General features: G+C 40.0%; 2 protein-coding genes across 2 annotated transcripts in view; one reads left to right on the top strand and one right to left on the bottom strand.

Annotated features, from left to right (window-relative positions):
- The window catches only part of LOC110171260 (low-density lipoprotein receptor-related protein 1-like), a 363,394-nt gene that overhangs the window by 267,147 nt on the left and 70,975 nt on the right, over window positions 1-25,272 (top strand). The window contains exons 38-41 of the mRNA XM_055160387.1: window positions 1,164-1,290; window positions 1,857-2,008; window positions 4,501-4,625; window positions 6,633-7,007. Coding sequence (XP_055016362.1) covers window positions 1,164-1,290; window positions 1,857-2,008; window positions 4,501-4,625; window positions 6,633-7,007 — 779 coding nt within the window. The remainder of the gene's footprint in view (window positions 1-1,163; window positions 1,291-1,856; window positions 2,009-4,500; window positions 4,626-6,632; window positions 7,008-25,272) is intronic.
- LOC110171261 (delta-type opioid receptor) lies at window positions 18,345-23,943 on the bottom strand. The gene is made up of 2 exons (XM_020936949.2): window positions 23,868-23,943; window positions 18,345-19,567 (listed from the first exon to the last, which is right to left on the bottom strand). Exon 2 carries the CDS (start codon window positions 19,521-19,523, stop codon window positions 18,507-18,509), a length of 1,017 nt encoding a protein of 338 aa, XP_020792608.1. The 5' UTR covers window positions 19,524-19,567; window positions 23,868-23,943; the 3' UTR covers window positions 18,345-18,506.

Below are 25,272 nucleotides of genomic sequence, written 5' to 3'. Positions count from 1 at the left end.
AGAAATTTTCTTAAACAAATGAAATATGGACAATTTTATAAAATACAGTGGCAAGCAGTTTCTCGATGTCAGAAACATATAATGTAAATTAACAATTGGGACGTCAAAAATAACTCCACGACAAATAACTCAAAGTAATGCAAAGTAGTTTTTAAGACTCTATTATTGTAATATAAATATAAAACCTGACCTCTGCTGTGTCAGTGTAGCACTCGCTGCACAGAAGCTGACAGGAAGCGTCTGCAGAGGGTCACCAACACTGTACAGGAAATCATTGGCTGCCCTCTGCCTTCCATATCCACCATTTACAACTCCTGCTGTCTCAGCAGTGAGAGGAACATCATAAAGGACAATACACAGCCCGGCTTCCACCTCTTCAACCTGTTGCCTTCTGGCAGGTGCCTCAGGTCCATACCATCCAGAACAAACAGACTTAGGGACAGCTTCTTTCCCAAAGCTGTCACCAAACTAAACTCAGTCTTGCACTGAGAACTGTTCATTTGCACTGTCAATGCCAATGACACCTCCACAGTTTTAATGCTGCTAGCCATTTAGTCACTTTAGTCTCAAGACTGATTTATTGGTACGTGTCTGTCTGTCTGTGTACCCCTGGTGGGTTTGCACAAGTTTTTATTTTACATGTGTAGTAGCTAGTAGTTGACAGTACTTTTAGTTTTATGATATAATTGTATTTTATTATACTTTGACGGAGCAGCTCTGCATCTCATTATACTGTGTGTAAAGGCCTTCTATTTCTATTCTATTCTTTTACAATTTTAGCATTATAACTAGTAATATATAATGTATTACAATTGTAACGTAATATGCCAGCACTTAGCGAAACAAATTTGATAAACATGTTTGTTTTGATGATTGGTGTTTAGTGCTGTGTAATTTGATTGACAGGGTGGGGGCATGGTTGGCTGGGAAACACTGTGGCTTTAATTAACAAAATAAAATTTTCACACAATTTTTTAGGCAAATAGGTCACATTTGAGAAGACAGAAATATGAACTGCAAAAAACATATTTGAGAACATGTTTGTACAGATCTAAACTACAGGGTTAGTGCATTTTATAAGAGCCCATAGAGAATTTTCTCTTTCAGATTACATTTACCTATTCTTCTTATTTACCTCTCTGTGTGTGTGTGTTGTGGGGCAGGTACCTGTTCTGGACGGAGTGGGGACAGTACCCGAGGATCGAGCGCTCTCGTCTGGACGGTTCTCAGAGGGCGGTCCTGGTCAACGTCAGTATCAGCTGGCCCAACGGCATCTCCATCGACTATGAGGTACTGTAGATCGACTTTATCAGCAAAAGTATAATATAATCTATAATATTGATACTTTGCAGCTGATGTCATCAATATTCCCCAGGAGAGTGATGATAAATGTAGGCACTGCTCTGTCTGAAGCTCTGTTTACTCAAGTTAGACTTTAATCTGATCTTTATTTTAACACAATCTGACCAGAAAAAGCTGATTTGTGCTGGTAAACAAGTCTCTCACATACAATTACAGTCACAATCTAGCTGGTTAGCCAACAGATAGGACTGTGAACGCTCGTATTGATCACCTGCTCCTGAAAATGTGCTGTTTAAATCCATTTTGTATCTTTTCTTGAGTTTTCAGACGATCTTAAAACTTTCTGGGCAGTGTTTGTATGTATTGTGCCACCATCGTAACTTCTGAACTTTCTGTCAAAACACATACATGTAGAACATCACTGCAAAGTATTAACAGAGTCATGAACTAGTTTACAGAGAAAAAGCAATTATTTTCTGCTTTGTTAAATTATTAAATGCGTTAATACGGTGAATCCTTCTTAACCTGTCCGTTTTTGTGTCTCTCTTCTGTAGGACGGGCTGCTGTACTGGTGTGACGCTCGCACAGATAAGATCGAGCGCATAAACCTGGAGACAGGAGAAAACAGAGAGGTGGTCCTGTCCAACAACAACATGGACATGTTCTCTGTGTCTGTGTTTGAGGGATACATCTACTGGAGCGACAGGTCTCACACGCTTACACACACAAAGTACATTAATAGAGCATTTAAACAGGTTAAAGTTTGTATGGAGGATTTTTTTTTTTGTTTCAAATTGTCAGTGAAAGTTTAAAATACCATTACAGAGACGCAGCAGCCTTGTAATTATAATGACCAAAAAAAAAAAAAGAATGAAAATCTATCAACTGTGGACGTAGTGAGGCCAGATAAACATCAGCCAATAGAAAATGAGGCTTGCCTCATTTTCTATTGGCTGTTAGGTTGTCAATCAAACTCCCTGACTCGTCGGCTTGCGGGGATTACGTGGTTTATGTAGCGGTTCTTAGAGGCTTTTTTAAACTGCAGCTTCCTCGCATTTCGCACAAAGTTTGTTGCAATGGCGGACGAGAATCCACGACCAGTTCGCCGCAAAAGAAAGTCAGTTTTTGCGGTCGCTGAAAAAAGAAGAGAAGGGGAAAAGGAGCAAAGCCAAACTGAGGTGATTCTTGGAGATTTCTTCCAGCGATGGCGCGAATGAAGCAGACGAAGGGTCTAAAAACGGACACGTCGGTTGCTAAATGACTTCTAGACAGGTCACTTCAACAGTAATTCTGAACACGCACTGGCTGTAAACAAGTGTGATTTCTAGAGTAAAGAAGCGGGAGGAGATGTTTCTATTGAGGGAGCGGTGGAGGAGGAAGGTGGTGTCACGCATGCACAACATTTGAAAAAGGACTGTCGCTGTATTTCTTTTCCATTAAAAAATCCTCTATACAACCTTTAATTGTTTCAAAAGATTTAGTTTTTACAGTTGTGGACAAATGCAAAATACATGACTGATAAATAAAACAAATATTATAAGTATACTAATATGGAAGATAATTAGTTTTATCAGATTTTGAATTTTAAATGCCGATGAATTTCTCACTTTGAATTTTTTAACTCTGAAAAAACATGTTTGAATTAATTTTTATTCTGAATTTTAGTTGTTGAAATTTTAAGCGTGCATTTTAAAAGTGTTTAAAATTTAAAATAAAAATGTCACCTTTTAAATATTCAGCACAAATATATTCAAGCCCTCAAATTCAAGAGTGTAAAATTCGCAGTGAAAAAAATTCGGAGGAAAAATCCAAGATGCCAAGACCTAAGGAATCCAAAGGAATCCAAAAGTAATCAATCTAATGCCAGGCGTACACTGTGCGATTTTTGACCCTTTTTGAGCCGATTTTTCCCTCGTGCGACTGTTTTGGGGATCGGGCCGAGTTTTGGCTTCATCGTGTGTCGTGCTTCGTGTAGTTTACATGGGGTAAAGAGAACCGATTAATGACTCACGACCAGCTCCAGATCGACATTCGTAGGTCGCAAGAAAATCAAACTTGTTTGAAATCCAGTCGCCTCTCGTGAGGATTTCGCTCTGTTGAAGTTGTTCCACGAGCCGATTTGCCAGAATCTGGCAGACTGAGCATGCGCGGACACAGAAGTGTCTCAGCATTGTGTCTCCGCACATCTGTGGTTTTCTAATTCCGTGGTTTTCTTCTTCGTGGTTTTCTACTTCCGGAACAACAACTTTGACAACTCCGGTCGTTATGTGAACGTACAGTGTGAGCAGGCAAGTCGCATCCGAGCATCGGTTTGTACAGTGTGAGAACATGATTCGTGAGCTGTGAACTTTTAAACCCTGTGATTTGGTCGTACAGTTTAAGCTGGGGCTGAGTGACACGACCGAAAATATCGCACAGTGTACACCCGGCATAAGTTAGTAACAAGGAGGAAATGGTGCAGTGAAGCGATTGGTCAAAATTTGCCTCATCAAAACCTCAAACCCCGCCCACAAATGAGAGCGGCCAATAGGAAACAGCCTCTGTCCTTCTCGCTCACACAGGATCGATTGCTTCTGCCTTGACATCGTGAATCTTTGTTGTGAAATTTTACACAGTGAACTTTACAATCTGAATTTTGACTTTTGAATTTGAGGGCTTGAAAATATCTGTGCTGAATATTTAAAAGGTGATTTTTTTATTTAGAATTTTAAACATATTGAAAAAGTATACTTAACATGTCAACAACTAAAATTCAGAATAAAAAGAATTCAAACATCTTTTTTCAGATAAAAAAAAATCAAAGTGAGAAATTCAGTCGTATTTAAAATTCTAAATCTGATGGAACAAATTATCTTCCATATACTAACTGACTTTATTTATCAGGACTACGTAAAAACAACAACAAAAATGATTTAAAATGAACTAATAAGAGCTTTTCTCTCATCATTAGTTTTTAAGTGTTTGATGCATGTTTGAGGAAAGCATTTTCCCACCCACAGCTCTGTGCTATTTTGCAATTATCAGAAAAAAACTCATCTATGCAGAGGTGGGCTTAGCAGAGAATCACATTGCAATTTACTATGAATAAAATATAAAGAAAAACAATTTCTTACTTACTATGGATAACTGAGAATTACGAACAGATACAGTATGTCTTTTATTTTTCGTAAAATTTCTTTTTGTTGTGTTGTGTTTCAGGACTCACGCCAACGGTTCGATAAAACGCGGCAGCAAAGACAACGCCACCGACTCTGTGTCTCTGAGGACAGGCATCGGAGTTCAGCTCAAGGACATCAAAGTTTTCAACAAGGCCAGACAGCAGGGTAAGAGGCGCGACTGGAAATTAAACAAAACTTGAAACTAAGGACAAACCCTGTATCAAAACTGAACCGGGATCGAGCCAGGACAATCTGAACATAGGATAACGCGAGTCGCAGAAGTGGCGGTGTCCTTGACTGCGATTTTTTTTTAATCTCTCTTATATTATATGATATTAATGTGAATTGTATATCAGATTACACCAGAGTCCTGCACTGGTCTATTTTTGGAGACCCACACACACCCGCACCTGTGCAAGTACAGCACCACACCACACCCGTTAACCCGTGATTATATCAGCGTTAAGTCCACACCCGCCCGGACCCGTTAACATTCCACCCATTACCCACCTGTGCCTGTGATAAATCAGGGTCAGACCAACAGTCTGACAGCCCAGTAGTCCAGGACTAAACCAGGACTGAACCTACGCTTTGTTATTAGCAGATTATAAATATATACACGCCACAACCACCGAGCTGATCGCCAGGACTACACCAGGACTGGACCAGAACTACAGCAGGACTGAACCAGTCCAAACCAGGACTGAACCAGGACTGAACCAGGTCCAAACCAGGCCTTAACCAGTTGAGGTCGAAAAGGAGATGGTGAGACATCTCTAGGAGCTTATCCTCCAAACAAGCAAATAAAATAAAAAAATAAGTCTAAACCAGGAGTAAAGCAGGAGCGCAGCAACCGAGCTGATCACCTTCGCTGATGTGTTTATGTAATAAAAACACTAACGTTTCTCTCAATCTGGTCCATCATTCCAGGAAAAGACCAGGAAATGTCATTTGTTTCCAGGGCAACGGAGGTCCTGGACCTGCGTCAAGTATTTTTCTCTTGTTCATCGTTCGTTTGATTCACCTGACCTGCCCGTGTGTAATCACTACCCGCCCTCATACCCACCAATTTCAGAAAAAAAATTCCAGAACGTTAAAACCCGCCCATTTCAACAACTATTTGCGGGATACCCAACCCGGTACAGTACTCTGGATTACACACCCCTATGTATTGCTTGTTGCAGCAGTACACCAAAAAACAGAGGGAAGACCATGATTCTTTGTTCTATTTCAGTCTAGTCATTTTGTGATGTTTAAATCTAGGGTGACCATATTTGCATTTGTCAAAACCAGGGCACCGTACAGGGGGTGGGAGGTCGGGCCTCGTCATCGACATTGAGCTACTGTCACCTGGCAAAACTTTTTAACGCTTTGGCACCCCCACTTGACACTGAAACATATGTGCTGCTTTGTACACTGTGCACATGGCCTCCAACTTGTCTCAGCCGGGACGGAAAGCAGAGAATTTCTTGTACAAGTCATTGTTAAATTTGCATTTGCACTTCGGCATGTTGCAGACTGACCGACTGTTTGTGTCTGCTCACTCCTTCTGAGTGCACAGAGAGCTACGAGAGATGCTTAGTTTAATGGCCCAATGAAAGATCATGAAAACCCAGACATTTGCCTTATTTTATAAAAAAAAAAAAAAACTGGACAGCCAGGACAGGACGTAAAAAACTGACATGTCCAGGGAGAAACTGACATTTGGTCACCCTATTTAAATCCTAATCCTTAAGAATCTGAGTGCCAGGATATCTTTTAAAGTAACATTTCTCCCATTTAATTAGTGGTAGTTACACATAGTTTGTATTCTATTTTAATAAAGGTCATTTTTAGAATTTTGCATTTTTCAGTATTGTGAGAGTGTTGTCACAATATAAAAAATTCAACTCGATTTTAGTACTAAGGAATAGACTCAATACTCAATACCGATTCTGATTCCACTAACACAACAAAAAAACTCCAGATTATTCTAAAGCTATTCAGGAAAGGTTCATTTCTGTCCTGTGAATATGACTTTTTTAGTACTGATACCTGCTCAAATGAGTATCTAATTTCGATACTAGTTTTAGGATGGAATATTATTGATTTTCGATACTTTTGACAACCCTACTGAACATAAGCTTTCCATTTATGTCAACATCTTTTAACCTGTGACGTTTCTACCCGCAGGAACAAATGTGTGTAAAATCAACAACGGCGGGTGTCACCAGTTGTGTCTTTACCGCGGCAACGGGGCTCGGACCTGCGCCTGCGCTCACGGTATGCTGGCGGAAGACGGACAGAGCTGCAGCGACTACGACGGCTACCTGCTCTACTCCGAACGCACCATCCTGAAGAGCGTGCACCTGTCCGACGAAAACAACCTCAACGCCCCCATCAAGCCCTTCGAAGACCCCGACCACATGAAAAACGTCATCGCGCTCACCTTCGACTACAGGGGAGGAGGGGGGAAAGGCGCCAACCGCATCTTCTTCAGCGATATTCACTTTGGGAACATACAGCAGATCAGTGATGACGGGTCGGACCGCAAGACCGTGGTGGAGAGTGAGTAGGATTTTTTTTTACATTTTTAAGTTATTTGAGCAAAGTTTGTTTTGCCTCAATTGGTTCCAGGGCCTTTAATTCAAGATAAAATAACAAATATGACCATAATCTGATTTCTGGAGTTATCAGATTATTCAAATGTCTTTACCCAATTTTCTCCCATGTTTTTGAGCAAAGTTTGTCATTGGCCCAGTACAAATTGATTGTATAAGCAGCTCTTGAGATCAAAATCAAATGTCTGCTGTTTACTGTCTGCATCTGATTAGAAATCGTTTTATTGTCTGATAATTAGGAAGTGTGCGTTAGGATTGCTAGTTGTTGTTTGCTTTACTGTCACAACAAAACTCTGCTCTGGTCTCTGAAAGTTGTGAAAAGCGCTTATAAATTTATCCTGTTGAATAATTATGATGCTCTGAATGTGTAAGTGAGGATTAACTCTGGACCACTGCAAACTGATTAAAATGAACTAGTTTTGTTTTTCATATTTTTAAGAGTTTCAAATCAGGAACAGTGCCTTTAATTTATGTAATCTGTGCACTTTTCTCAATCATGGTCATAAAGTGCTTCACAACAAGGCAGAACTCTAAAGGTGTATTATGTGACTTTTCCAGTGGAGGATCTGTCATCTGTTTGTCTCATGAAAATGTTATAGCTTTACCTAGAATGTTCTACAGTATGGTATAAAAGTATCAATCTTTCATTTTTTCCATTTCAGGCGTTTTTATTGCCATAAAATACTTGGTAAAGTGGCGTCACCTGCCTGTCTCCGTGGAGATATGGTGTTAGGTGTCACGCCATTTCGTGGAATAATCCAGGCAAAACAATCAAGGTCATGCACTGACATGATTTGATTTGAAAAATACCCCTCAACACAGACTGAGGCACTGACACACAACTATGACCAGATAATTTGCTTATTTCAGTGATCTTTTAAAAATCTCAAATTAGTTTTGTACTCCAAAATAACTGTGTACATGCACGTGCACAACATGTGCTCATGCACGTGGAGGAGAAACATATAGACCTATATATTAAATAGATTCATTGTTTCATTGTCATTTTTCTTGGTGTAATAAATTCCACGTCTTTAATATTGTTTAAAACAATGAAATGGCTGTAAAACATCTTATAAACACTTTCAGAAGTTTGAATGTTTAAATTAATTGAACTTATAATTTAATTTCACATTAAGGTTCATTTTATATTAAGGTCTTAATCATTTGCACTTATGAATTCTAATGACCTAATACATTTAACAGACCAATTTAAATCGGTTTGTTTGTCGATTTGTTTACTTACATGATCATCTACAAACTCTAATATAAAAAACAGGATCACTTTGAGTGGTGGACTGGATTAGACCGGCACAGAGCAATTATGGACTGGATTTATATTAAAGGTCCTATATTACACAAAAGTGACTCATGTGAGCTATAATATTACTTCATCAAAAACATATCACAGTCTGTCTACATCTCCAAATCTCAAAATGCTCTGTTCCACCTGCTGATGTCATGTAGTAAAAGTTTTCAAGTGAACAGCTCCTTTCACATTTAGTTCCGTAGAGATTGGAAATTCCAGGGCTGAAATGATCCAAATGATTCTAGTGAAGATGTGTGGATTTTAAAAACACAGTGGAGCACTTCTGTATTACCACATGACATCACAAAGTGGAACAAACTCAGCCTAAATGTGCAGAGTTTATGTGTTAAACATGTGTGAAAGAAACAAAACACAACTCCAGGTCTGTTTGTGATGAGGAAACAACATTAAAACATCGATGAGAAAACAGTGGGGTACGAGCTCTTTAATACAGTAGTTTCTTGTGGAGCTCTGGAACAGATTTGGTCGAGATGTTTGTTTTGATGGTGATTAGCTGCATAAACTGATTGACAGGGCCGGGGGAGCTGTTAACGGCCCTGCCAAAATAATGGGAGGGGAAACAATAATGCAATTCGCCAATTGAATTAAGCACAGCAGCTCGACTGGTAGAGTGTGTTTGTCCACAGTTACAAAGGTTACTGGTGATGTGGTGAATGGTAAATATGACCATTTACCATTTACCATGCTTTATTCATCCCAAAACAACTTGTTCAGACAATATGCTATTCATTCTTCCAAGTTTATTGACGTTCCCAGACATAATTTCTCAATTTTTATAGTAGACAATACAGTGCGTAACATTTAGAATTCTATTTATTGATTTTGTGGGTGCTGATACCTACAACTATAAATTTCCAATAAGCAGGAGCTCTATAAAAATGTCCTGCAGTCTCCAGTCTCATTAGATATTCTTTTGGTGTGTGCTCAGTGCCGCCCTCTGTGTCTGGCTCTTTGGGAAACAGGAGGAAAAACCTTGGTTAAAAAACATGAGACACAAGCGCAGCATCAACCAGCAACTGCATCTGCACCTGAATCAGCCTGGAGAGTTTCACTTAGAAGTCTGAATGTAAAGCTACAACCTTAAACCATGAATCAAATATTTTAGCCGGACATTTCATGCACTAAAACTAAACAAAATTAAAATAAAATCAAAATTGCTCAGTGATTATGAGGAGAGATAGAGCGCATCACTGGGTCATAAAAATATCTTTTAAATCACATGATGTGCTCTTCAATAGTTGGGCTCAAATCTCAGCAAAATGTGGCCATTACTTAATAATTTAAAAATGATTTAATCTAAAAATAGTAATAATAAAATAAAAACATAAAGGAGCACTGTACAAACCCAACTGATTATATTAAAAGTCCTTAATTACATGAGGTAGACATTTCAATGCCTCTGGACGAGCTGAATGTTGTTCTTCTTCATCAGAGCATGAGAATAAAACAGGGCACACAGGTGTCCCTAAACACATACATGAGGTCATATATGTACATATGTACATGTATGTGTTTAAGGACACCTGTGTGCTCTGTTTTATTCTCATAAACCTACTTATGCACAAAACTGTGAAGCGTTTTTGACTCCTGCATTATTATAATATTTGGAGCTTTGATCTTGTCTTCTCTTTTCACTCAGTGGTAGAAGTTGTGCACCTGCTTGTCTCCATGGAGATGTTATTTCTTTGCCTGGAAAGTCCCACAGTATGGCATTAAACTTGTCTGCCTTCATGGAGGCAAGTTGTTGGTTTCACCAGGCTAAGTTACAGGTCAGATCTGTGCAGAGGTGAACCTGCTCACTGCAAGTATTCATGTTTTGGTAGTAATTTTAGCATGAAAAACTCTTGTCATTGAATAAATGCAGGATAGTTATGTTTAATGCTTTAGTGTGGAACATTCCAAGCAAAGCTACATCTCCATGGAGACAAGCAGGTGATGAAACCTCAAGGTTACGTAGTGCATCTTCAAGTGTTAAATACACCTCTATATTTTGGTCATCATTTTAGGTCAACAATAATTACTTAGTTATCGTATTTTCCGGGCTATTAGGCGCTCTGGATTATAAGGCTCACTGTCATTAAATGGTCTATTTTCGAACTTTTTTCACAAATAAACCGCACCAGACTTTAAAGGAAACACAACAGTTGGATGGGTCAGTGGGACTTTGTTTGGTGCGTTCACGGTGACTCTGGGCTTTGTTCAGTTGTAGTGTGTAGGGAGGGTGCTGTCTGGGACCGCTGGATTGTCGGTGTGTTCGCAGTGACTCAGTTGTTCAGTTGTGTCTAGAAGCGGCACATTGCACTCACTTTTTCCGTTTGTTCCTTCGTTCCGTTCCTCGTCGGCGTGGAGTGATGAGTGTGTCTGTGGGTGTGTTTCGCTGTGCGGTCGCTGTCTGCTCCGTGTGTGTTTGTGTGCGCTGCGGGTGCTGCGGGTTTGTAGTTTACTAAAGTTGTGCTGGGACACCCGAGTGGATTCGTGTATAGGGCGCTCTGGATTGTGGGGCGCGCAGTCGTTTTTTTGATGGGGTTAGAGGCTTAAGAGCGTGTCTAATAACCCGGAAAATACGGTAAGTGCATTTTCTTGGAGTTATTCCTCACTGGCACAGTTCATTGCTCTCCTAATGTTGTCAATAGGCCCATATTATGTTATTTTCTGATCTATGTTATAATATTTCCTCATCACAAACAGACCTGGTATTGTGTCTTGTTTCATTCACACAAACCCTGCAGATTTAGGCTGAGTTCTCAAATGAAAATCACTCAATTCAAATTCACTCAAAAGGGCATACACCTTCACTACAATCATTTAGATAATTTCAGCCCTGGAATATCCAATCTGTACTGAACTAAAGGTAAAAGGAGCATTTTGTCTTTGTAGATGTAGACAGAGTAATAAAAAAAAATTACTGACACATGTATGAATGAAACAACACAACTCGAATGTTTCTGATGCCGTAACAACATTCTAAAATGGCTACAAGCTCACAAGAGTCAACTTTGTGTAATACAAGACCTTTCAGTTTTCACCTCTGCTCTTACATCACATTTGTAAGCTCCCATTTTACATCAGCGCTTTTATCTCAGTGATATAAAAGTGTGACATAAAGACGAGCAGGAAGAGACTCATAACAAAACACATGCGCTCTGTTAATGTTCACCACTCTCTTTACTTTGAACCTGTTTTACAAGGAAAGCGCTGCTCCTGGCCTCTCATAATGGAGTTCTACAAAGAATCCTCCTCATTGTTTTTAACGTTTGCTTAAAATCGTGTCATGTCGAGCGTTCTGTCGAATAATATTTAATACAGATGGGGGCAGCTAATGTTTTTTAGTTGTAATACACTAAAAAGAAGTGACCAGGTTCAACATTTGTGGATATATGGAAGATAATTTGTTCCATTAGATTTTGAATTCTAAATACCGCTGAATTTCTCACTTTGAAACACTTTTGTAACCTTGAAAAAGGATGTTTGAATTATTTATTATTATTATTTTCTCAATTTTAATTGCTAACATTTTAAGCATGCTTTTTCTGTATTTATCAAAAATAATAATTCACCTTTTAAATATTCAGCACAAATATTTTCAAGCCCACAAATTCCACAGTTAAAATTCGCAGTGAAAATGTTCTTAAGATCCAAGATGCCAAGGCAGAAGCAATCGATCCTGTGTGAGCGACGAGGACAGAGGCGATTTCCTATTGGCTGTTCTCATCTGTGGGTGGGGTTTACATTTAACAAATAAAAGGGATGAGGTTTTGATGAGGTGAATTCTGACCATTTCCTGTTTGTTACTAAGTTAGATCGGATCACGTTGGATCGATTGCTTCTGCCTTGGCATTTTGGATTTTTGCTGCAAATTTTTTTCACTGCAAATTTTACACTCTGAATAGGCTCTATTCACGTCACAAACCAGGAGGATGTTTGGAAAGATGCGATGACAACTTCCGGTGTAGTTCCCGACACTGGGGTCACCGACCGAAATGAAGACTGCAGATGTATGTGCTGTTTGGAATCATCTGGATTTGGCGCCTCATCTCTTCTAATCACATGTACCCAGTGCACTCGGAGTTGTGTGTCAGTGGGGAAATGATGAAAACTGAGGTCTGGTTGGAATTGTTGATTATCCAAACATAACGGAACACTACAATGACATGGAGATGAAGAAAACTGGGACATTTTCTCATTTTTCTTAGATTTTGTCAGACTTACCATATTTTTCAGACTATAAAGCGCAATATCAATAATGTTGAATTCTCTCATCTATTTTCATACATAAGGTGCACCGGATTATAAGGCACATTAAGTGAAACAAACGGACGAGACTCGAGTCTGATCCTTAGCCCAGATGTCCATGATCCATTGCCCGGTGTTACCTCCCTGTCTTGGTAAATGTGGATTATGAATGTGAATGTGGGGGGATCATTTAAGTTTTTATTTCCTATGAGGACGACTCAACTATACATTGAGTAATAATGTGTTTAATGCAGCTTTGTGCACATTTGTTTACATTTTATCGAAGCAAAACTTAAAACCACATGGCTCATTTGCATAAACTTTAAGCATTGGAAAAAACAGCTCGCTCCTTGTGCGCTGATGAGGTTAAGCTTCTTTTGGACTAAAGGACTAATGCTCAGACATTCCATCAAGCGGTGCATTTTCGTAGTTTACCAAAGTCGTACTAAAACATTTGGACAGATTTTTGAGCACCGTGTACCACATAAAATCGGTTCAAGGTCAGTAAGCACAACCAGAATTAATACATAAGGCGCAGTGTCGATTTTTGAGAAAATTTTAAGATTTTATGTGCGCCTTATAGTCTGAAAAATACGGTATTACTGCAAACAGAGCCGGAAGTTGTCATCGCATGTTTCCAAACGTCTTTCTGGTTTGTGACTTAAGTGTGAATAGAGCCTATTTTACACTCTGGATTTTGACTGTTGAATTTGAGGGCTTGAAAATATCTGTGCTGAATATTTAAAAGATTATTTGTTTATATAGAATTTTAAATACTTTCAAAATGTACACATATAACTTCATGAACACACACTCACAATAAAAACATGTTTTTTCAGAGTTCAAAATGAGAAATTCAGTGGCATTTCAAATTCCAAATCTGATCTAATTATCTTCCAAATGGATATTTCTTTGCAAAGTACAATGTAATCAATAGGTCAGACTGGTCATTTCCGCCCATCTGGAAGTACGGCATCATCACATACTAGATGTGAAAGCTGAAAGCTGTAAACAGGCCGTACACTCTAATGGCTAATGTTCATTGCCGGATCTGCCATAATATTTTCTCATAATATTGAATTCAAAATCATCAGAAATCTAATTGTCAAGCGGGCTTAAGGGTGTAAACAAATCAGAGAAATGTGCATGTCTTATTTCCCAGAGTTCAGGTCAGTGTGGTTGAGCCAATAAGGGAAAGGCATGGTCTGTCCACAGCAAAAAAAAAAAAAAAAAAACTTGGTGTAAAACATGTTAAAGAGAAAGAAAGAAGTAAATGTGTTTTATCTCCCTGAGTTCAGATGGAAGTGATTGACAGGCAGACTAACCAATCAGAGAATTTCACGGTCTGTTCATATCAAAACAAGCATGCTGGTTTATATGTGTTAAATGAAAGAAAAAAAACAACACAAAGGACTGAGAAATGTCACGTATTTTTTTGCACAATCAATGAACAAAAGCGTAAACACTGTAAATCTGAGATGAGAACTTTGATTTTGTTCTAAATGATCTGAAATCAACGAAACTCTGCGTGTATGCTTTCCCATTCAGCATAGACTGTAAACATATCATCATATAGTTTCATTATGTGACCAGTTGATACTTTGCAGCAGATGGAACGTTGTCTGGGGGTGTGACGCAACTAAAGTAGGGTGACCACATTGGGGTTATCAAAAAGGAGGACACCTGGTTTGGAGGTGAAAAAAATTGGCGATATTTGTACTTTGTAACGGGCGATTTCTGTTGGTGTTTGAATTTAATATTACAAATGTGTGATATTATGTGTATCGGGGGTCTTGGGTAGCCAGGCTCAGTTTTATTTCTCTCCAGCGACTAGGTCAGGAATCAGAATACACTAGATGGTTTGCAAGAACCTTGGAAGTTGACCACACACCGGCCAATCAGCGAAGATCAGATTCAGTGTTGGCAACGATTCCGGAGATAGAGGATTTAAAGCCGAAACAAAGAGAATGTTTGGTGAATTTTATCAAGGGAAAGACGTTATTGTCCTTCTTCCTACAGGATATGAGAAAAGTTTAATATACTAGTTAAACCTGTTAGTGGTGCATTACATACATCACAACCGAACAGCAGAGATTGGTTAAATAAAAAAAGTACCCACCTACCATTGAGCGAACAAATCCTAATGCTGTGAGGTCAGACAGTTTCCACAAAGTGAACCCAACTGATGAATCCTCCTAGGGGAATTTTGGACAAACTGTGCAATTTTCTCTATTTCACTGCATTTTAGAAATCTATAAAGCCAGTTGAATAATATAATCTATATTTATTTTTTCATGGGTTGAGGATTTAGTGGCTATATGTCCCTTGTCTCCTGCTCTGACAGGGCCCAGCTCCTGTCACTTCTCACAGACACGAGGCTTCAGAGTGTGCTTCAGAGCAGCACAAGCATTAAAGGATGGCTGAACACAAGTTTTATCCTGGAGTATTCATCGTGAGATACTGCTGAGAGGGTCACACTATTCCCGTAAAGCGTGTGCGTGCTGCGGTTAAGTGCATCTGAGTTCTCAATGCTACAGACTTTTTCAGTTGGGATTTATGAAGGTATCTCTGCTAATATGAGGTCAATTTTCACCAAATAAAAAGTGGTGTAGAGTTTTAGACGTGAAGACCTGTGTCGTGATCATCCAACATCCCCACAGTAGCTAATGTGCCTTTGTAATACACTTTATAAATGTAGGTGCATTTTCTGATCAAAGGAGCAGTCTGTCCCCTCGCAGTGAACGAACACAGGAGCAAGGAGGGGAAAGGCAGAGTTTAGATACACAGTGCTGGAAAAGTGCTGGTGACTGTGTCCATGGAAGTATAAAAAGAACTTATTACAGACCCATGATCGCGTCTGATCAGATGAAAAAAAGATAATCGTCAAAACTAAGATAAGTGTCCCACTCAAAGCTGTCAAATGATAGGCCAAAATTCTGGATATTTTTAGCCAGGCTGGCACCACCTAGTGCCTCCGCTCAATTTCATTTCTCTCCAGCGACTAGGTCAGGAATGAGAATACGCTAGACGGTTCGCAAAAACCCCGGAAGTGTGAGTTCAGGCACCAGTCAATCAGTGAAGATCCAGACATTCAGTGTTGTCAACGATTTCTGAGATTGAGGATTTAAAGCCGGAATAAAGAGAATGTTAAATTGGTTAATTTTATCAAGGGGAAAGACGTTATTGTCCTTCTTCCTATGGGATTTGGGAAAACTTAATATACCAGTTAGCCCCGTTAGCAGTGCATTACATATGTCAAAAAGAGTACCCGCCTACTGTCGAGCGAATGAAATCTAAGGCTGCAAGGTCAGACGGTTTGTAAAAAGTGAAATTAAGTTAAAAAAAAAGTAAAACCGGATGATGAATCAGGCCAGGATATTTTGGGCTCATTTAGAAATTCCTCCTGGACGGTTTTTTGGGTCCCCAAAGGAGGACATGTCTGGGAAAAAGAGGACATGTGGTTGCCCTGTCAGGAGCTCTATCGTGACTTTCCAGATGATCTTGGTTATGGCTGAACATTTCACCATAGAGCTACATGTAGAACACCCTCCACGCAATGTTACTGCAAAGTATCAATAGGTTGCATTCACTTTACATCACAACATTCTAGAATCCCTTTAGTTTAACATTGAGCTGGAGGACAGGTTAGATTTCTATGTTGGAATTTGCTGTTTCAGAGTCTGATTGCAGAGTTGTCCTGGTTTATGGTTAATTTCTCTTTGTTTACTGGGCCTATCCACATGAAGCAAAATATTTCAGGTTCAACGCCTTCTGTGTCAGTAGAAATAAACAAAAGCTAAATTTCTCACAATATTCTACCACATTAAAATGGCAAGCTTGTGGAGCCAATCTTTATCAAACAGTGATAAGGCTCAACTTTTTTGGACTTAATGTTTGGATATTTCTTCCAAAAACAGCAAATTTCCCACACAGATATCTACACCTCTGCCCTCCATCTGAAGTTATGACATCAAATTCTAACGTGATGATGATGTCTCTTCCGGGTCCAAACAGAAACTTCACAACTGAGTTCCAGTTTTGTTTTTGTTCCTTATTCATCAAACAAGACACAGTTAAGTATGAACCACAAACTGTCACATATATGCAAAGAATGAAGTCATAATCTATCATAACATACGATGAAACTCTTTTCTCCGTGGAGATGTTATTGCTTTATCTGGAATGTTTCACAGTATGGCATTAAATTTTCTATCTTCATGGAGACCAAACCAGACCAAGTTACAGGTCAGATCTGTGGAGTGGCGACACCGTTCACAGTCAGAATGCCTGATTTTCAAAGTATTTTAAAGCTATAATTTAGCAAAAGTAAGGTAGAGCTCTTTAATGTCATACTGTGGAACATTTCCAAAAATTACAGAGTGTATCTTTTAAACTACAGCAATCTCTTTTTGACGTTAAATGTGCCGTTGCTGGTTCCATGCTGCTATTCTGACATGCCACTATTTAGACATTAACGTTTAATTGCCACAGTAGCGGCACAAACATTATTTTTCAAGTGTCCCACTACTTCAACATTTTTTTTCATTGCTGGAGTAGTGGCACTACTACAAACACTCTACTTTTCTGACATGAATAATGTTAATGTGATAGCCTATTATACTTTGCGCTCCCATATATCATAGATGCTTGGGCTGGTGCAAAGTATTTGATCAGAGAACAGAGTCCTGCACTGGGTCAGGTATCCGCAAATAGTTGCTGAAATGAGCGGGTTTTAACGTTCTGGAATTTTACGGGCAGGTATGCAGGCGGGTGGTGATTATACATGGGCGGGTCAGGTGAATCAAATGAACAAAGGATGGGAGAAAAATACTTGACAAGCGTCCATGGCGTCCGGTGCCCTGGAAGCAACGTGCCATTTCCTGTCTTTTCCTGTCTTTTTTATTACATAAACCATCAGCGGAGGTGATTGGATCAGCGGCTGCGCTCCAGGTTTGGTCTTGGTTTAGTCCTGGGTTAGACCTGGTTAAGTCCTGGTGTAATCCTGGTCCAGTCCTGGTGTAGTCCTGGTGTAGTCCTGGCTCAGTCCTGGTGTAGTCCTGGTGTAGTCCTGGTCCAGTCCTGGTTCAGTCCTGGTGTAGTCCTGGCTCAGGGCTCAGTCCTGGTGTAGTCCTGGTTCTGTCCTGTTGTAGCCCTGGTCCAGTCCTGGTCCAGTCCTGGTGTAGTCCTGGCTCAGTCCTGGTGTAGTCCTGGTTCTGTCCTGTTGTAGCCCTGGTCCAGTCCTGGTCCAGTCCTGGTCCAGTCCTGGTGTAGTCCTCAGCTCTGCGGTTAGCGGCGTGTATATATTTATAATCCGCTAATGGCACGGCGTAGGGTCAGTCCTGGTTCAGTCCTGGTGCTGACCCGGTTTGTTTCAGGCACGGGCGGGTGAAATGTTAACGGTTCCGGGTTAACGGGCGGGTGTGATGCTGTACTGCGGGTTTGTGGGGTGTGGGTCTCCAAAAATGGACCTGTGCAGGACTCTATCAGAGAATACTTGGGCCACAGAGGAGATCAGACAGTGGGGAAACGTCTTCACTGATTGCCGAGGGAAACAGTCATGCATTTTTTAAAAAGAGCATAGGCCAGTTTTCGGGAAAATATCTAATCTAAAACAAAGGCTGCATGGGCCCTTTGTGCGTCATTCATTTTGTCATGTAGGTGATTTGTGGAAAACACCGTATATGACATGTTGGAATAACGATACTAAAAAGTGTCGGAAAACCAGCACGTCTAAATAGAGACATGTTATAATGAAGGGATGTCGGAATAAGCGGTGGACCCCATCGTCACTAAAAAAGATAAAACTGTAAACACGATCTTTGTTGTCAATCAGCTGATGGACCCGGAAGTGACATCACAACTCTAGAGCCTGCGTAAATGTCATCACGTAGTCCCCATAGAAACCGCTCCGTTGTCTTCTGGTCTTGTCCTCTTGAACAGTTTCACCAGGTCCTCTCTGAACTTCTGAGACATAAGCACGTATAAAATGGGGTTGACTACCGTGGAGGAGGTAGCCATGAGTCTCGCGAACACGCTGAACCCTCCGTACCGCGGTGACGTCCCGGTAGCTCCCGACGTTTCTTCTGCTACGAGTGCAAGCGTCAGCCCGTAAGAAGGCAACCAGCAGACCGTGAACGCCAGCACCAGCATGGCCGACGTTTGGGTTACTTTACTTTGATAGCGCTCAACTTGAGGAGCCCTTGTTTGATGTCTGGTCACCCATAGGAACACGTAGATACCGCTATACGCTACTGCAATTGTAAACAACGGTAGTAAAAACGCTACGACAAAATGAACTAGTCCGTAGATCATTTGTCCTTTATGGGATAAGAAGGAAAAGCAAATTAACCCATCCGGAGTGCTTTTGGGAGTGCCTACGTATCGAAAAATTAACTGCGGCGCCGCTAATCCACAAGCAGGAATCCAAAGAAGACATGCAACTAAAGAGACGCGTTTTGGAGAAAGTAGGAAGTATGCTTTCGCCGGCTTGACAACAGTTAGATAGCGAGAAACGGCCAAAGCGGCGAGCGTAAATACAGACGCAGAGGTGCAGGCCGACCCGAGAAAACCGACCACTCTGCACATAACGTCTCCGAAAGGCCAGTGCTGAAGGGCTATGGCGGTGGTGTGGAACGGGAGCACGGAGAGAAGCAGGAGATCCGCGGCGCTGAGGGCCAACAGCAAGATGTCCGTCCCGGTGCCGGTGACTGAATTCTGGGGGGAGGATCCAGGCGGGGGGCCCCTTCGTCTTCCGCACAGAATCACCATCACCATGCTGTGTCCGCAAATGCCCAGAGTCAGTATCAGGACGTCCAAAATGGGCACCAGGACTCGCTCCACCTGCCCCAGACCAGAGGCGCTGCTGTTCCCATCCGGAGAGGTGGAGTTCCACTGGTGCATTTTACCGACAGAGGAGTGAGAGGAGAGGGGAGGTCATGCTGCTGCTGTGGAGAGAACGACAGAGCAGTTAGGGTCTGGTGTGGTGAGTGTTTGAGAACAAATAAGAAATATATCTAAGAGACAAAGAGGGAGAGGCGCTTTAAGATTATGCTCTACTCTTAAGATTCTTGCTACAACTGTTGAAGGTTTTGTAATGCGTTTGTTAGACTTTATTAGACCTTATTTGAACACTAAAGCCTTGGTCTAATTACAATGTATAACATATTCTTTTATGTATAAAAACACCAGCAGAGGTTGTAAGAATTCCAGCTGGTGGGCCATTCAGTACTGAAGTTACAGCTAAAGTGGCCTAAAATACTCAGATGTTATAATACATTGAAACAGTGAAACCTCCCTGTTCATTATACAACTTGACCCTTAAGGTCCTTGACAAAAAGCCCAGACACTGACACCACTGTGAAATTTAAGAGAAACATAACCTATTTAACTTGGAAGATGTTACCACTTTTAATTATCTTACATTATTTTTTAAGTGTCTTAACTCCTATACTAGCCTAGTGCCTCCACTCTATTTCATTTCTCTCCAGTGACTAGGTCGGGAATCAAAATACACTAGACAGTTTGCAAAAACCCCAGAAGTGCGAGTTCGGGCTCCAGCCAATCAGTGAAAAGCCATATATTCTGAGTTGGCAACGATTCCTGAGATCAAGGATTTACAGCTGGAACAAAGTAAAGAGAAGCTCGAAGCTGTCAATTGATAGGCCAAAATTCTGGATATTTTTAGCCAGGCTGGCCCCACCTAGTGCGTCCGCTCAATTTCATTTCTCTCCAGCGACTAGGTCAGGAATGAGAATACACTAGATGGTTCGCAAAAACCCCGGAAGTGTGAGTTCAGGCACCAGTCAATCAGTGAAGAGCCAGACATTCAGTGTTGTCAACGATTTCTGAGATCAAGGATTTAAAGCCGGAATAAAGAGAATGTTTGGTGAATTTTATCAAGGGGAAAGACGTTATTGTCCTTCTTCCTACGGGATTTTGGAAAAGCTTAATATACCAGTTAGCCCCGTTAGCGGCGCATTACATACGTCACGACCAAATAGCAGCAATTGGTAAAAAGTACCCGCCTACCGTCAAGTGAACGATTTCTAACACTGCTTGGTCAGACGGTTTCTACGAAGTGAAACCGTCTGATGAATCAGGCTACTCTGGTACATGACTGAATTCAGAATTTACCAGGACCATAAAATGTACATATCAAATAAATAAGGCCGAGACTAACACCCAAAGAAGATGTTTATCAGTTAGTGGAGTAGATCTGTGGAATAGTCTGGATGACAGGTTAAAAGGATCGACATCAATAAAGGCATTAAAAAAAACAAAAAACTTTATTATTATTTTTTTCTCTGTGTTGTCCCAGTTGTTTCTTTTCGTTTGCTGACAGTCTTATTATTGACATCATCATTTGAAAACCAGGTCAGACATTCAGAAGTGATTTCTCTTTCGCCTAAACCCCTTTGGTCAGAGTTTGAGGTGAAATGTTTGTAACAGTTTATAAAGAACATGATTAAGTACATGAAGAAGATAATAAACTACTACTACTACTACTACACAGAGCTACTACAAAAGGTACTACTCATGGTAATTGTGTTGTTGCAAAGTACTGGACAACTCATGGTCACTCCTCATTCTCTGCAACCAGCTGATTTAAAATTGTAAACAAATAGCAACAAATTTAATAGTAAATTAAAATTATGATATGTTTTCAACCAAAAACACTCTAACTGAAAATGTAATAATGCTATATATTTCTTATCTTTGGGCAACTAATGTGTCTTGTCTGTTTTTATGAATGTATTTTATATTTTTTTCTACAGACAGGTGTTGAAAACTAACACTTGCACTAAAACACTCAGAGTAATGCATCTGGTTTGTCTAATGTGATTGTGATGTTTTACATAAAACTATAATGAAGACGTTTTTAGTGGTGAAATGATTTAAAGGTGCTCTAGGGAATTTTTCAGGTAGAGCGTCTGTCACCTGCTTGTCAACTTCGAATTTTTATTAATCTATCTGACTTTATTTTATTGCTCAAACAATTCCTTGAAAAACATGCATTCTTTCTGGGTGGGGCCGCTTCTCCACAGATCTGACCTTTAGTACTGTCTTTATCTTATAAATAAACAGCTTTTCAAGTTTTCATTTATATAATTTGTCCCTATTTTGTGTGTTTATACAATGAAATGCTGATATTACAAAAACAAATCTTAATTGTGCATGTGTCATATTCATAGCTCTTATCTGTGTACTTTTGATACATGATCCCATTTGAATATTGTTTTAATGGAATTACATGTATTTAAATGTCTTTAAATGTCCCACTGCTGCTTTTGCTACTGTAAACAGATAAAACAATAGCATTGTGTGTGTTCACTGTTGTAAAAGTGCAGATAGCACAAGCCTCAGGGATGAATCAAAGGTTAATCAGTCAGTACCCGGAAATACCTGAGCATTCACAGGCATTTAAAGCAATTGTCACACAGGGTTATCTGTTGGAGGGTTTGGTCCTGGTTTGGTTCTGATTTAGTCCTTGTATTGTCCTTGTTTAGTCCTGGTTTGGTTCTGATTTAGTCCTTGTTTAGTCCTGGTTTAGTCCTTGTTTAATCCTTATTTAGTTCTTGTTTAGTCCTGGTTTGGTTCTGATTTAGTCCTTGTTTAGTCCTAGTTTATTCCTTGTTTGGTCCTGGTTTGGTCCTTGTTTGGTCCTGGTTTGGTTCTGATTTAGTCCTTGCATTGTCCTTGTTTAGTCCTGGTTTGGTTCTGATTTAGTCCTTGTTTAGTCCTGGTTTAGTTCTTGTTTAGTCCTGGTTTAGTTTAGTCCTTGTTTAGTCCTGTTTAGTTGTTCCTGGTTGTTTTTTGTTTAGTCCTGGTTTGGTTTGTTTAGTCCTTGTTTAGTTTAGTCCTTGTTTAGTCCTGGTTTAGTTTAGTCTTGTTTAGTCCTTGTCCTTGTTTAGATTTAATCCTTGTTTAGTCCTGGTTTGGTCCTTGTTTAGTCCTTATTTGGTTCTGATTTAATCCTTGTTTTAGTTTTTGTTTAGTCCTTGTTTAATCCTGGATTGGTACTGATTTAATCCTTGTTTAGCCCTTGTTTAGTCCTGGATTGGTCTTAATTTAGTCCTTGTCTAGTCCTGGTTTAGTCCTGGTTTAGTCCTGGATTGGTTCAGATTTTGTCCTTGTTTGTGTATTTCGTCCTTGTTTTTAAGGGTTTGTCTGTGCCTGTGTGAATGCAGTTTAAAACTACTTCATAATATATAGTATCCGCCATAAAATTAGTATTATTCAAGTAGAAATAAGTGAAGTGTTCGTTGTAAAGCTTTAGGTGAAAACAAATGTTGCATTAGTCCTGACCTACTTGATGTAAATATGAAGCAGATTTAACATTTTAGTAATGCCCAAACAAACTAAACGCAACACTTTTCAAATTAACATAAAAATATATTTCTAAATCACTACAATACGCTTCTGAAAACCAATATTACGACAACTGAGGATTAAGTGTGCGGCTGTGCAGTTCCATTTGAATTGAGACTGGATTTCGGTGATTTCTAATGGTCAGTTATCAACGAGGGTCTTATTAAATGAGAGTCCGCAGCATATCCAGAGTCAGAAAGAGCGTGTGATTTGGAGTTCTGATTTAGGAAGGACTGTTGTTGCGTTAAAATGCAATCCTTCAAAGTCAGGAAATGTACTTGTGATAGTTTTAATAAGAGACACACTAAATCAAACAGAGAACCGTGACTGATCAATATGACGAGTGAATGACAGCCCTGATTAAATACAATAAAACTTCATCATAAAAGTGCAATTATTAGTTGGTGCAGAACCGTCTAGAGGTGGCACGTCTCCTGCATGATTCTATGGAAATAAAAAATTTAAACCGTGCTTTGAAACATCATTTCCACAGAAACAAGCAAGAGGAGGGCTAGGTTAGGTCCGTGGAGATGCAAGCCCGCTTTTTCAGTGCAGTAAACACAACCAAATTGCAAAAACAAAAAAAACAAAAAAAATATGCTTCAGTTTAAATCAATGTTTTGGCCAAAATTTGACTTATTATGGCTTTAAATATAATATATGTTGCAATTAAAGTTCTACAATTTAATGTAAATGTTGCCGGTCTATTACAAAAATCTGACTTAACACTTTTGACACCGTTTTAACTTTAACACACTTACACTTTTCATTCACTGCAATCACTGGTACTTCCCCGGTAACATAATGTTCACTGATTTCACTGTAAAAAACTCCGGACTCCAGCTAAGTAACGACAATTGTACTATTACTTTTTACCTCAAAGCAGCCGGAGACTCCTCACTGTTCCTCAATCAAATCCATTCATGAATCCACGCGCGGGTCAGCCTCCAAATAAGCGAAAGAAGAGAGGAAATAGGGAGAAATTGTGAGGTGCAACATAATAGCTTTAAAGACATAAACGGAATGAGAGACAGAGAAGAAGAGGGAGAGAAAGAGAGAGAGAGAGTACGCTGAACTCTGGACTCATGACTGAAGCTGCTACGCGATTGGCTGACTCGTGCTCAGTGGGCGGGGCTTTAAGAGACAAAACAGACTTTTTCCCATGTGCACTGTTATACTCAAGTGGGTGAAGTGCTTTGGCTCTTCAGTAAAACAAAGGTCTTAAATTACTCAAAATTGATGCTTGTGAGTTTTAAGTCATGTTATAAAGTTGTTACCACCTCAAAAACAGACCTGGAGTTGTGTTTTGTTTCATTCACACATCTGAGTAATCCTGTTTTATTAGTCTGTCTGCATGTCCAAAGCTCAAAATGCTCGGCTCCACCTTGTGAACAGCTCCTTTTACCTTTAGTTCAGCAGAGATCGGCAAGTCCAGAGCTGAAATTATTCCAGTAATTCCAGTGAAGGTGTATGGAGTTTAAAAACACAGTGGAGTGCTTCCTGTAATTCCATATGACAACACAAGGTGGAGCAGAGTATTGACAAGAACAAGGCTACGTTCAGACTGCAGGGCTTAACGCTCAATTCAGATTTTTTTGTGAAATCCGATGTTTTTGCGAGGTCGTTCACATTTCCAATTAAATTCGACTTGTATGTGATCTCCAGTGTGAACGTTAAACTGCCTGAAAGTGTCCCACATGTGCACTGGAGGACATGATGACGTCAACTACAGCGAGCGTGTTCTGTGTTTACGGAAGTTGTCCAAACATGGACGCGAGCATTGAGCACCTGGAGATTTTAAAGTTCCTCTCGTACCGGAGCTAGAACATGAACAACTTACTTGTTTTAAGGAGGAGATTGAGAAGGACGAGGTTTTTGGTCGTGGTGTTTTGTGGGACAGCGGCAGCGATGTCTGTTGAAAGGAACATGTGGATGTGGAGACGTAGCCAAGAGTGATGAGTGGTGATGTGCTTCACTTCAGTGACACGGAGTTCATTAACAATTTTGGGCTACTTCAGTATAGCTATAGTGACGTTTGTGGCTTGTTGATAACGTGTAGGTCGAATGAAAGCACTTTGGCCGTTCAGACTGAAGTCACATGTCAAAAGATCAGATATGTATCGGTTTCAGGACCACATATCCAAGTGGTCTGGGTCACATTTGAAAAAATCGGATCTGTGTCGTTCAGTCTGTCATTAAAAGATCAGATACAGGTCACATAGGGGCCAAAAAATCGGATTTGGGTCACTTCAGGCTGCAGTCTGAACGCAGCCATAGTGTG

The sequence above is a fragment of the Boleophthalmus pectinirostris genome, unplaced genomic scaffold (assembly GCF_026225935.1).
Source record: "Boleophthalmus pectinirostris isolate CB_2022bp ecotype Guang Dong unplaced genomic scaffold, ASM2622593v1 HiC_scaffold_3, whole genome shotgun sequence".
Lineage (NCBI taxonomy): Eukaryota > Metazoa > Chordata > Actinopteri > Gobiiformes > Gobiidae > Boleophthalmus > Boleophthalmus pectinirostris.
Note: the sequence above shows the minus strand (reverse complement) of the source record. Positions and strands in the feature narration are given on the sequence as shown.

Excerpts from the sequence above, each read along its gene's own strand:
- LOC110171261 (XM_020936949.2), bottom strand. The coding sequence starts at position 19,523 with ATGCACCAGTGGAACTCCACCTCTCCGGATGGGAACAGCAGCGCCTCT.